General features: G+C 61.7%; 3 protein-coding genes across 3 annotated transcripts; all 3 read right to left on the reverse strand.

Annotated features, from left to right (window-relative positions):
* Window positions 1–657: 657 nt before the first annotated feature.
* On the reverse strand, window positions 658–3,153 carry LMJF_25_1820 (conserved hypothetical protein; the record flags this gene model as incomplete). Its single annotated transcript, XM_001683889.1, has 1 exon — window positions 658–3,153. One exon carries the CDS (start codon window positions 3,151–3,153, stop codon window positions 658–660), a length of 2,496 nt encoding a protein of 831 aa, XP_001683941.1.
* Window positions 3,154–5,145: 1,992 nt separating this feature from the next.
* Window positions 5,146–8,136, reverse strand: LMJF_25_1830 (conserved hypothetical protein; the record flags this gene model as incomplete). The annotated part of the gene is made up of 1 exon (XM_001683890.1): window positions 5,146–8,136. The coding sequence occupies one exon, from the start codon at window positions 8,134–8,136 to the stop codon at window positions 5,146–5,148; it is 2,991 nt and encodes a 996-aa protein (XP_001683942.1).
* Window positions 8,137–10,693: 2,557 nt separating this feature from the next.
* LMJF_25_1840 (conserved hypothetical protein) lies at window positions 10,694–12,619 on the reverse strand (the record flags this gene model as incomplete). Its single annotated transcript, XM_001683891.1, has 1 exon — window positions 10,694–12,619. One exon carries the CDS (start codon window positions 12,617–12,619, stop codon window positions 10,694–10,696), a length of 1,926 nt encoding a protein of 641 aa, XP_001683943.1.
* Between the last annotated feature and the right edge of the window lie 725 nt (window positions 12,620–13,344).

Genomic DNA, 13,344 nt, shown 5'->3' on the forward strand with positions numbered 1-13,344 from the left:
AGGTCCGCTTGACGGAGGTAGGGGGAGGGGAGGGGGGAGGGTATCAGCCCCACCTCCCCCCACACCTACAACCACAGACATATACGCACATGTAACCAATCACACGATCCTCCGTATCCACGGCAGAGACAGATCTGCCCATTTTCTGTCTGTTCTGCGTAGTCTCCATGTTTCTGGCGTCAGGCACTGATGAGAACAGATGTGCACGTTTTAGCCCTTATGTGCGCATGCCTGTAGAAGCGGTGTGGGGAGGGGAGCGGAGCTCTCCTCTCTGCCTCCCCTCCCCCTCTCTTCTCTTGGTGTTTGCGTGTCTACGTACCGTGTAAAGTCCAACGAAAAGTCGAAGGGTCACAGTGAACAGAGCACACAAACAACAACGGGCCAGGCAACAACAACAGCAGCAACAACACACACACACACACACACACACGCACTCACAGAAGAGAGCCGACAGCGGCGTCGAGCTGTACATCGACCGAAAACACACCAAGAGGAAAAGAGAAGGCGAAGTTGAAGGCCACAGAGACACACCCACACGCACACAGACCAGCCGCTACTTATGGAGCGGGTAATGGAGGTTAAGGAGGCGGAGGAGGGCCACCGCAGCCAGAGGGCGGAGAGGGAGGAAGGAGTGATGCAAACGGTGCTCTTTCATGACTACATATCCTCATCGAAGTCATCTGCGTAGGCATCGTTGGCGCCGCTGCCCAACTCCTCAGCGTCCATGCCCGCTCCGCTGCTGCTGTGCGACATTTCTGCGGCAGGTTTCACAGCGGAGGCCAACGCAGGGGCAACCTCCGAGTCTGAAATGGACGAGGAGGGTAACGACGGCGCAGACTGCACTACCGGCAACGGCGCAATAGCCGACGACGACATCGCTGACCCCTCCCGCTTGTGCTCCGCATCGGCCGCCTTCCTCGGGGAGAGCTCCTCTTCAAATTCGTCCGCGACATCTTCCTTGGGGGCGTCGCTCTTCCTCGATCCCGCGGCGGACGATCGCGGCGCGTCCGAAGCCGCCGACGACTTCTTGGAGGGCAGGTCATTCTCGAAGTCGTCCTCCTCGTAGGCGTCGTCGGCTACGTCGCTCTTGGCCTCCACGGCGTCGTCGTCGTGGGCGGCGGCATCCAGCGAATCGTATGGCTGCGGTTCCACCGCGGCGGCGCTGTCCGCGGTGTCGTCCTTGAAGAAGCCGTCGTCGCTGTACTTGTCCTCGTCCTCGTCCTCCGCTGGCTTCGCATCCTCGGTGGCCATCAAAGCCGCTCCGGCCCACTGTGCATCCTCTGGATAGGCTTCCGACTGGTCCTCGTGCTCTTCAGCCAGCGGCACATCCGCGTCCGAGGCCGCCGACGACTTCTTGGAGGGCAGGTCATTCTCGAAGTCGTCCTCCTCGTAGGCGTCGTCGGCTACGTCGCTCTTGGCCTCCACGGCGTCGTCGTCGTGGGCGGCGGCATCCAGCGAATCGTATGGCTGCGGTTCCACCGCGGCGGCGCTGTCCGCGGTGTCGTCCTTGAAGAAGCCGTCGTCGCTGTACTTGTCCTCGTCCTCGTCCTCCGCTGGCTTCGCATCCTCGGTGGCCATCAAAGCCGCTCCGGCCCACTGCGCATCCTCTGGATAGGCTTCCGACTGGTCCTCGTGCTCTTCAGCCAGCGGCACATCCGCGTCCGAGGCGTCAGGCGAGGTCTTCTTTGAAGACAGCTCGTCGTCATCGAACCTGTCCTCTTCGTAAGCGTCCGGCTTGGCGGCTTCGTTGGCCTTGTCGGCGGCTGGCGGTCCGCTCTCTTCCTCCTCCGTGTACTGCGGTTGCTGCGGCAGCGGATCCGCAGGCTCACCCGCCGCATCGACAGCGGCATCGCTGGAGGCGGAGCTCTTCTCAAACTCGTCATCACTGTACACCTCCTTGGCTTCCTGTTCCGTCTCCTCGAGCGGGCGGACCTCCTCCTGTTCCGGCAGGGCCTCCGCATCGCTGTCCTCCTTGTGGGGGAGCAAGTAGGCAGCAGCGGACGACGACTTAGACGACGCAGCCGCCGACGAGTGGTGGCGCGACGGCGACACCTCGTTCTCGAAGTCATCATCACCGTAGGAGTCTTCTGACTTCTCCCCTGCACGTGCGTGTGCCTCCGCGCGCGCTTCCGCCTTCGCCTGCTCCCTCGCCGCCTCGGCGGCGCGATCGTGGTCGGAGCACTGGCGATTGCTAGAGGGCGAGGAAGAGGACGCCGAGGAGGACCTCGAGCTGATGGAGCGCGGGGCGGCCTTCTTCACCGCATCCGCGTTCTCCGCAGCTTCAATGGGGTAGCCTGCCTCGTCAAGGTACGTCCTCTCCTCGTCAGCAGCCTCCGGCGCTGCAGGTACCGCAGCTCTGTCCTCTTCAGCGTAGCGCCCCTCGTCGTGACGGCGGCTTCCGTGGCTGCTGGCAGCGTCGCTGTGGGAGGAAGCACTCCGACTTGTGGCCGCTGACGAGGAGCTTGTCACGTATTCATGGTCTGCGGGCAAGCCGCCAGCCGCGCGTTCTTCCACATCTACCGCGTGCAACTCGCTGCTTGCCTCATAGTAGCGGTGGCTTGCCGCCGCTGCCGCCTGCTGACGGGATCGCCCACCTGCCGCGGCACCGCTCTTGCGGTCGCTCGACGGCTTCGTCGGCACACGCCGCGAGTTCTTGAACGCGTTGTTAGTTGTCGACTGATGCTCCTCTTCCCGCTGACGACTTTGCTCGCCCTTCCGGGACGCCATTTCTTCCCGCTCCTGGTGACGGCGCTGGAGGAAGCGGCGCCGCGCTGCTGCCTTGCGCTGTTGCTCGATCTCCTGCTGGCGACGTAGGCGGCGGCGCTGATCGGCACGCTCGTGAATCAGCATCTCTTTCCGTGCCCAGTACGGCACCAGGTGCGGGTCCTCTAGGTCGTTGTAAGGCGGAATGACGCGCTCCTGGATGGGACCCAGCGAGAATTCCACCTGCGGCAGCCGCGGCAACGTTGAAAGCCCGGTGAACTGGGAGTCGGCCGTGGCCCCTGGACTGGCCGAGCGCACACGCGCCGAGGACGCGTAGGAGCGATGATGGTCCTCATGCCTTGCTCCGCGGGCAGAGGAGCGGGAGTAGGAGTGGCTTTGCTCCACAGAAGCAGGACGATAGACTTGAATGGAGGGCAGGGTTTTGGACATGATGCTCGGACTTGGTAGCTTGGCGTATCCCTCTCTGTATGTGCGTGTCTGCTTTATTTGATTTTTTTTTTGTTTGGTGTGTGTGTGTGTGTGTATACACGTCCCTTCGAAGTGGAAGCTGCACAGCCACGCGCGCGTGTGCTGCCGAGTGTTTGCTGTCGGAGAGAATGAGAGCGCGCGCTTGTGTGCGTGCGCGCTGAAGATCAGCCGAGGAGGGGGTGGGGATCTGTCAACAGCAGAGCCCAAACTATTGGCAGCAGCGGCAGAACAAGAGCGGGGATACAAGTGAGACGCTTCTCTTCTCAGAGAGGGGGGGGGGTAGGGTCGTGGTGACGATGAGCTACCTTCTGCGACGCCACGCCGTACAGCGAAGACGCACAAGCGCATGAGAGCGGAGGAGTAGAGGAGGAGGGGTTAGAGGGCAGGAGTGGAGAAGCTGCCCATGGCGTGTGCGCCAGTTGGTGCACGCATGCGTTCACCCCCTTCTGACTTCGCCTGTTCACACACCCACAATCGGTCATGTTGCACTTTCCGCGGGAGCGGAATCCATTCGCACACACACACACACACGCAGACACCGTCGGAGGAGCCCCCCTCCCCTCCCCCTCCCTCCCCTCCTCCCACATTTAACTCCTGTGGCCCCGTCGTACGGCGGGGCATGGCCTCATCCATCATTCGGGAGAGGCACAGGCGAGGTGGTAGTAGTAGTTGGGGAGGGGTGGGTGGGTGGGTGGGTGGAGAGGTATGTCGTTACGCGAGACACACACACACAGAGAGAGAGAGAGAGACACAGACTGTCTTTTGCGGGCACTGCTTGCTTGCTGAGATGCGCCCTCTTCGTTTACTCGTTGGGTCTATCGAGAATGAATGGCGACGGGGAGGTGGGTGGGTTGTGGACCGCAGGCCGTGTAAGTGAGAGACACGGAGAGGCAGGGAGGGGGGGGGAGAATAAAGCGAAAGCACAAACAACGAAGAGAGCAAGAAACGACTACACTTCTCAGCGTCGAACGCGGCACGGACAGCGGCGAGGGGGAGGAACAGGGCGGGGGAGGGGAGTCTGAGGAGGTGGAAGCGCGTTCCAAGAGTTGCATGTACAGCAAACTTCATCCCTCCCCACACATGCAGCACTTCTACGCCGCACCGCTGCCTCTGCTCCCCCACACCCCCTGACCATCCTACCTCTCATTCTATCAACCAACACATGCATTTGTACACCCACATACATGCAAGATATCGCCACTGGCTGCGAGCATACATGTCGCCGTCCGCGTCGCGTCCGTACGTGCTCGGTGGCTGGCACTGCACACACCCCTCCTTGACCTCTTCCCCCCTTCGTTCCTGCTTCTCGCGTTTTCCATGGTACGGCGCAACGCGTCTGCATGACAAGAGTGCGCTGGTGTTGTCGCTGTGCGCGGGAGTGTGTGTCAGCTGGGTGTATGTGCATGTGTGTGTGTGTGTGTGTGCAGCGCGAGCCGACCAGAGACGGTGCGTAGAATGGGGAGAGAGGAGATGATGGTGACAAGCCACTCTGCCATCCACTCTCGCTCACTCAGTCGCGACACAAGAACAGGAAAACACCAAAGAGCGGCAATACATGATTACCACGGCGAGAAGATGCGGGAATGAGTGGGAAGAATGTGCTCAACACGTCCGCCCCACTACCCCCCGCCTCCCCGCACATCACGCCTCCTTATCCACCCACCTCTCCTTTCCGCACTCCACAATACATGACATGGTGCCAAGTGTGGTGGAGTGATGGAGCGCACCGATACGTTCCGGAAATACATGGGTGATCGAGTGCAGTCGGGTACACACACAGACACACACACGCATGCGTGCGTGCGCACTACCGTTGGGCAGCCATGACACAAGCGAAGCTGTGAAGACTATCTAAACGCAAGTTGGCGAGCTCTATCGTCAGCGGCCATACAGCGTGTTGTCTTGGTGTACGTGCACACGTGTGCATGCGCGTCGGCGTGCGTGTGAGAGTGCCTAGCTCGTTGGTAACCCGCTCACGCTACTCCCACGCGCGGAACGTGAGGCAGCGGCGGCGGCAGTGCCAGTGGCGATGGCCACTCGTGGCTGTTGCTGCTGTGGGGGCCCGACTCGAGCACTACTTGAGCTGTTCGACTGATGCTGTTGGTGGTGAATGCCGGCAGCAGCGGAAACGGCGTTCGTATACCCGCTCAAGCTCGGCCGGCTTTGCTGGCGCGTGAGGGGCGTGACATAGGTGTTGGTGGTCTGCGGCGGTGCACCCTGGGGCTGAATAGGCGAGTGGACGCGGTAGCTGTACGGCGACTGCGCAAAGCCGCTTCCGTTGGAGAGCGACGTGCTCGGGATCAGCGCCATCTCTGTCGTGTGCGGCGGGGACTCGCCCCGCCCCCCGCCCACCATCATCGCCGTGCCACTGCCGTTCGAAGCGGTCACTCCACTCAGAGCGGCGGCCGAGGGGTGGTGACAACCAAAGCTGTGAGTGGTTCCCACGACACATGTCGGACTGCGCCGGTTCGGCATCCACGGCTCACCGAGCGGGTACGGGCTGCTGCCGTTTCGGGGGTTGTGCGGCATGCCAGCAGGCGAGGCGAGGCCTGACGGCGTCATCAGCTCATACTCGCTGCCGAAGATGGCTGTAATGTGGTGCGGCATGCCGCCGCGGCTGGCCGGGCGATGTGCTGGAGTAAGACCTGTGTAATTCGTGCAACTGCTGCCGGGGGTACCACTGTTTGCGCTGTTGTGCGCGTACGCGGCGCTGTTGCGCATGATGAGCTGCTGGTAGTGCGAGTTGGCGCTGCTCCGCCCATTTCCGCCGCCATGGGCCATGTGGCCGGTTCCGGAGTAGGTGGGATGGAACGGCGACGCGATACGGCTGTTGCCAGAGTTCATGTGGAAGAAAAACGACTCGTCCACCTTCGGACCATCGGCCCCCTCGGACAGCTGCGGGCGCGACGGGGTGCACGCGGCCGCCATGGAGGCGGCGCGGCCCGAGCTGATGTGCATGCTGAGACTGGCGGACGAGTACAGCCCTGAGGTCGGACTGTTCTCGGTGAAGACAGGGCTGCGCGAGTGACATTGCATGGCACCGTCATCGCCGTGAACGCTGTTCGCCATGGCCGCGACGTTGGCAATGGAGTGCATCACGCCGGCAGGCGGCGCCTGCGGCGGCTTTCCAGGCGGCGGCGCAGTGGCGCCTGGTGCTGCTGCTGCTGCGGCGGCGGTCGTTGGCGTGTGGTTTGCCAGGGGATGGCATAGTCCCAAGTCTAGCAGCGAGGCCTTACCAAGGGGAAAGAAGCGCTCATCGATGTTGTCCACGTCGTAGTCGTCCCATTGATGCAGCTGCCGACGCCACGCGTTCAGGACGCGATCGAACTGGCGCTTGCTACAGTCGTATTCGGGGCGCGGCGTGATGGCGTGCAGCGGGTTGTGGTACTCCCGGTCACACGGGCGGGGTATCATGGAGGTGTATTTGAGGTAGCCCTCCGTTTCCTTTCCATATACGATCTGTTTGCGGCGCTGGTCCAGCCGACGGCGGCGTTCGTCGGTGTCGCCTGCGTTGATCATGTTGGCCGGCACTGGCACTGCTGTGTAGTTCAGGTACAGTTCCTGCTGTACCTCCTCCAGGACGGCCAGACGCTGGGCCTCTGTAAAGTTCTTGTCCAGCGGTTGCGAGGCCGGCGGCGGTGGCGTCCCGCTGTGCTGCGAGCGCGCGTCTGCCGCGTTGCTGACACCAGCAGAGGGAGGCTGTTGCTGCAGCAGCTGCGCCGGTTGCTGTTGCACTAGCTGGTCGCTGCCAGCGGTGGCGTGCAGCGCGGCCGTGGAAGAGGAGGTCCGGCTCGCGCCGTGCACAAATACCGCACCGCCACCACCTGCCGAGTACAGGGAGACGGAGGGCATCTGCCGTTGCGGCCACCGTGCACCCGCACCAGTATGAAGAGGAGTAGGAGCTGCTGTTGCGGCGGGGGCGGTGGTGGCCGCTGTTGTTCCACGCACCTTGTGAACGCCAGGAGCAACGCCGGTGAAGACCTGCAGCGCGGGCGGTGTTCGCACCTCATGGGGACTTGTGCGGTATGCCGGGGCAGCGGCGGAACCGGCGCTGCTCGGCACACCTGCTGTCGTCGCTGCTGCGCCTCGAATACTGCCACCCAGCTGCTGGTGCGACAACTGCACAAACGGCTTCCGAATGGCCGCCTCGTGCAGACCGCCTGGTACGACAACGTCGACGTCGCTCTGACGACGCACGCTTGGGGTGTGGGGCATGAGATGCCCCATGTCTGCCACAGCGTTGTAATCCGCCAATGTTGCGCCGGCAATTCCGTGCCTGTTGTGTTGGTTGCCGCGCCGGTTCACCGCGTAGACGCCGCAGTCACCCTCGCCGATATTGCCAGCCATAGGCACCTGGGTGCGTGCGGTGCGGCTGTGGCCTACGGTGCACTGTGAAGAGTGCGGCAGAGGGGGGTGAATGGCATTTGATGAGGAGGTGCATGTCGCTGGGGGCAGCGCGGTCGAGGGACTGACGCCGCTCGCCAGCACCTTCAGCTCACTGTCCTCGCTCATGGCGAACACCAGCGACGAGTCGCCCGGGTGCTGCGACGGGGACGCCATGTGGCGCGAGCGCCTGTGCGTGTCCGGTGTGGTGCCCAGAACCACATCGCTGTCTTGGAGAATCGACCCTGTCGACACCGCTGCGTTGGCGTCCCGCGCAGCCGCATCGGCGTGAGCGCCGTGGCTCGTGACGAAGGACTTGGATGACCACGGAAAGGGAGGCGCGGCTGCGCTGGCGAGCGGAGTCGCGTTGATGCGGTCCATCCCGGCAGCGCAGTAGATGTGACGCGCGGCGTCGCCTACAACGCCGTGGCCTCGATTTACAAGGACACTGCTGTCCCGACCAGCTGCTGCTGCTGCCGTCGCGGGTGGCTCCACGGAGGACGATGGAGTGCTTCTGCGCGCGCTACCACTCACGTTCGACCCGCGCATACGCACATGCATGATCACGGGCACAGCGTCCTCGGCAACCGTCAAGGACACGGCAAGGAAAATCGATGGGTCAGGCAGCGGCGGTGCAAAGGCGCTGCCTGCTATACAGCCGTGGCCTCCCCCCTCCGCGTACCCCCACGCACACAAGCAAGGCGGCAAGTCCTCACAACGCCCCGACTACCTCACCGAAGGAACACGCACACAGAGGCCCCTGCTCTACGCAGGCCGCCGAAGCAGAGTGACAGTGACACCAAATGGCGATGCTCAGACAGCGAGAGAGAGAGAGATGGTAGCGAAGCAAGCGTTCCAGAAAGGGGAGGACGGCGCAGCCAACAAGCGTACGCACGTGTGCGTGTATCGTCTACTCTACTTCTGTGCACACCAACGCGTGTCTGGTCGACGGCGCGCGCGAGACGGACAGAGGAAGGGAGGGAGAAGGCGGGACGGCGCTTCGTTCTCTCGGCCGCTGATTCCTCCTGCTCCTTCTGCTACACACGCACAACAACAAAAATATGAAAACGAAATAATAAAGGGAAGACGATCTCTCTCTCTCTCTCTCTCTCTCTCTGTGTGTGTGTGTGTGTGTGTGTGTGTGTGTGCGGCTGCGCCCCCAGTGCTCTACTTTGGCGTTCGTGAGTGCGTATGGATTTATACTGTGGGTTGGCGGAGCTCAACTCACACACACACACACACACACGTGAAGCGACAGGGTGACGGAGCCTGCGAGGAGGAAGGCGAGAGAGTGAGACGGGGTGAAGAAACGAGCGAAGGGACAGGCCAACCATCAAAGAAGAAAACGAAAGGGAGAGGGGCGTGCGAGCGGGCGAGAAGACTAGCGAAGTGGCGAGGGCGCCACGAGCATCACAACAAACCATTCACCACGCAAGACCTCCGGCTGGTGGTCACCGCCACTACACGTAGCCTCCAATGGTGCGAAAGAAGGGGAAGGAGGGAGGGTGAATGTGCACGTTGGAGAGACAGAGAAGGGGTATATGGGTGAAGCTATGCTTGCGGCGGGACACAGAATCGAGCAATATCTACGCACGCATGGAGACACGTGCGTGTGGTGTGGGTGAGAGAGAGGAACGAAGATCCGAAGGGGGAGGGAGAAGATGGAAGTGTTCTGTGTGTGTGTGTGTGTGTGTGTGGACGCCCATCAAGGTCCGTGTTCCATAGAGGCAGGCAGCCCGCAGCGGCTACAGAAGAAGGGACGCAATGGGCCACAGGGAGCGCCACTCCGTTGTCGAGGGTGCCGTGGGGCTTCGCGGCAGTGTGTAAGGGACCGTGGTGGATGAGAAGGGGTGTGCTTGCTACTCACGTGCACACGCACGCACACACGCACACGCAAAGGCGAGACACTCAGCGCGCCCACACCCGCGATCACGGACGCGTACGCGTCCGTGGAGAATTATCAACCCATCACGGGCAGCGGCAAGCCTCGGAGACGACGATGATATTTAGAAAAGAGGGGAGGTCCCCCTCCACATCGTCCCTTGTTCGACAGCACCGTTTTAGACCGCGAGTCGCTCTACCGATGGGCTTCTGGGGCAGCTGTGTAGACACGCTGTGGTGGTTTCTGTTGTTGTTTTTGCCGTTGGGGAAGGAGGCGTGCGGGGAAAGGGGCTCTGTAAGTTCGCTAACAGAGAAACGCACATGACCAAACGCCAGTGGAGTCGACACACATACACACCACACACATACACACACACATACACACACATACACATAATAGCCAACAACGAGGAAGAGAGGAGGGGGAGGACATGCCGAGTGACAAACACAAGATGAGATGGAAAGAAGCACTGGACGTATTCCAATCATTCTATCATCACTCCACCTCGCTCCCCCAAGGTTGCGCGCGCGCGTGTGTGCGCTAGACAGGGGGATTAATGGCGAACGGACGACACCATTCAACGACGACGGCAAAGAGAGAGAGAGAGAGAGGTGGGCTATAAGAAGACAAGAAAACAGCAACGGAAACACAACATTCGGAAGGGGGGGGGGTGGCGCAGAGGTGATGACAGGAGAGTGTGTGCTGTGGCGCCTCCCCCACCCTCTCTGTCGAGGTTACAGCAACAAGCGCACATGCGCGTGCATGCATGCAGAGAGAGAAATCTTAAGCAGCGCACATACACACACCAGCACGGTCGGCAACAACGAAGGCAACAGCAAAAAGAGCTCATGAAGTGGAGGACGCTCTTGCTTTCTCGAACCCCCCAAGCATCACGCTCACATCCGCAGGGTGCAGCGGCTTGAATAGGGAGGGGGGGGGGCACAAAAACACACGGAGAGGGGGAGAAGAGGGCTGAAGGCGAGGGAGGGGGATGGGCGGGTAGAGTGTATACAAGCAGCCTCACGTCATGCCTGCTTTCTCCCCCCGCTCCCTTAGATTATACGTGTGCGCGTCGCTGTTGCCGTCCTTCTCACAGTACCTAGCTTAGCCGCACGCTTCCCCCTTCTCTCGCTCTCTCGCTCCCGGAGACACGGGCACGCGCGCCTTTACACACGGCACGAGCAGGCAATCAAACGAGCGAACCGCCGCGCACCCGCGACCACGCTCGCGGCCAGATCAGTGGAGTTCATTCTCAAGGTATTTGTACTCAAAGAGAAAGTCGTCGATGCGGTCGTGGTCCCACTTGTCCTCAAAGTCAAAGAAGGTGTACGAGCCGCGCTCCTCCGTCTCTGTCGTCGTCTGCGGCCGCTCCAGCCGTTGGTACCACCGCTGCTGCTTCGTGTGGTAGCGGTAGGAGCGGGCCTTGAGCTCCTTGGCGGCGAAGTACTGCTGGTACGACTTTTGGTGGTAGTAGAAGATGAAGAAGAGCGTGTCGAGGTCCATCTGATGGTAGACGTCCTTGTTCGACAGCACCGGCAGCACCTCCTGCGGGAAGTACGGGATCGCATCGATCGCGTTCGGCGGCTCGTAGGGGCGCTGCCGCTGCACGTCGAGCGTGTGCGGCAGGTTGCCGAGAGACATGTCCAAGAGCTCGTGAATTTTCTTCGGCGTGAACTTGGAGCCGGGAGCGGCACCAGGAATGGGCGGGAAGGGCTGGATGGGGTCTGTGTTAGCGCTGCCGGCCGGGGTCGACGGAGAAGTCGCTGCGACCGGGTTGATCAGCGAAGTTGTCACCGCCTCCGGCGCACTCGCTTCGGCGGCCGCAGCGACTGGCCCGAGCGGCGCCACCGGCGAGGCAGCCTCCGGGGCTTGCTTCTGTTGCTGCTGCTGTACCTTCTGCCGGCTCTGCTGCTCGGCGGCGCGTCGCTCCCATGCGTTCGGCGTCGGCGCCGCGACCGGCGGAGTCGGCTTCCGCTTCTCCTCCGGTGCGCCATGGACGGGGTCCGTCACTTTCACCGTCTTGGGCTCCAGCGACCCGACGGGTTTCTGCGACTTCTCCCAGTCCTGCGTCACCTTGTTCGTCGCCGAGGCCATCTCGGCGAGCGAGCCGATCGTGAACCCGCCGCTCATGGCGGCATCGCCAAAGGTGTCGTCGTTGGCGGTGTCCATGTCGTCGTCCATCCACTCCGGCACTGGCTCCTCCTCACCGATGTCGTCGTCCGCCGGGCTGTTGGCGGTGGGGGGTAGCAGCTGCTGCTGTGGCGCTTGTGCGAGCGCCGGTTGCTGCATTGACGAGGGGACCGGCGTAGAGGACGCCGCCTTGGCCGCGGGCGGCGACGCCGCCGTTTCCTTCGGAGAGGTGATGAACGGGCTGGGCTTAGCCTGCACCGTGGACGTTGGCGTCTTGGCCTTGGCCGTCGTCTTCGGCGACTGCACCTTCTTATCTTCGTAGTCGCTGACGTCAAACGGCACGACGGGCTTCGCCTTCGGCTCTGGTATGTCGAAGCTGTCATATATGGACATGTCCTCCATCACGTCCAAATCGACGTCGTCCTCGAGCACCTTCTGAATCGGCTCCTGCAGGTCATCCACCTCGTCGGTGTCGAGCTCCTCGTTGTTCACCATGCGCAGCAGCGACTCCCACTTGAAGAAATGGGTCTGCAAGTTCTCGAGGCGTATCTGGTACTCGGACTTCTGCTGCTTCCCACGGCGTACACGGCCATTGTTCGCCTTCTGCACCTCGTACTCGAGCAGCTCTATCTTTTTGCGTCCCTCCTCAATCGCGTCCTTCAGCCACTGCTCCGTGGCGGAGTCCGCCCTTTCCAGCGCAGCGGAGGCCAGCCCCTCGTTGCTGAAGGCCTTCGTCTTCATTTCTCGCTCGATCGCACGAAACGTCTCCATGCGCTCTTCGATCTTCTTGCGCGACACCTGCATCTTCATTTTCTCCTTGTAGTCGTCGTTCTGCATGAAGCTCTTCATGGCCTCACGGTGGCGCTGTAGCTTCTTCAGTTCACGCTTCAGGTCACCCTCGAGGCGTTCCTTGGCGCTCGCGTTGGGCGCGTTAGCTAGCTTCTCGTGCAGCTCGTCGTACGCGTCGAGGCCCTCATTGACCTTCTTGAGGAGGCGGTCTGCCTCTGTCTGCACCTTCTTGATGTTCGACATGAAGGGGTGACAGATAGGCGGTGGAGAGGGCGCGATCGGTTGGAGAGGCGAAAAGACTGATCGTGGGGAAGGGGAGGAGGCGAGGAAGAGGCAGGCAGAGCGCCTCGCGATGTACAACAAGCGGAGCGTAAACACAGCGAGAGCTGGACACGCGGGAGGGCGTCACAAGGGCAGGCGGAAGACCAGGGGGCGTACGCGCTTACCTTTGCTGCGTCACCTCTTTCTTCACGTGTATGCGTGGGCGTGGCAGGAGGTGCTGCACACGCACACACGCACACAAACAGACAGCAGGATAGTGAACAGACAACGCACAGGATCAAGCACGCAGCTGCTGCGGGTATGACGGAGCTGTGAGGAGGAAAAACGTGAATAACAAGAGCGGACTGGGGAAGGCTGATAGTCGTGATATTGGTGAGCAGGCGTGATGCAGTCTAGTCACGCGAAACACACTCGGGCGCAGCAGAAACCTACACACGGAGAGGATGGAGGGGAAGGCGAGAGGAAGAGTGGAAGCGTAGGCCATATAGAAGAAGGAGAGAGACATTCAGTGCACGCACGACGACGGCCTGACAGGGCACCAGCTGATGTAGCGCTTCGCTTTCGGCTGCTCCTCCTCCAGCGATGAGGTGACATAAAAGTCAACCAAGTGTGTGAAAGAGGGGAGGGTAGCTGAGAGGGGGGGGAGGCGCCGAGACACTCCAGATGGACGCATGCCGGGATATGTC

The sequence above is a fragment of the Leishmania major genome, chromosome 25 (assembly GCF_000002725.2).
Source record: "Leishmania major strain Friedlin complete genome, chromosome 25".
Taxonomy (NCBI): domain Eukaryota; phylum Euglenozoa; class Kinetoplastea; order Trypanosomatida; family Trypanosomatidae; genus Leishmania; species Leishmania major.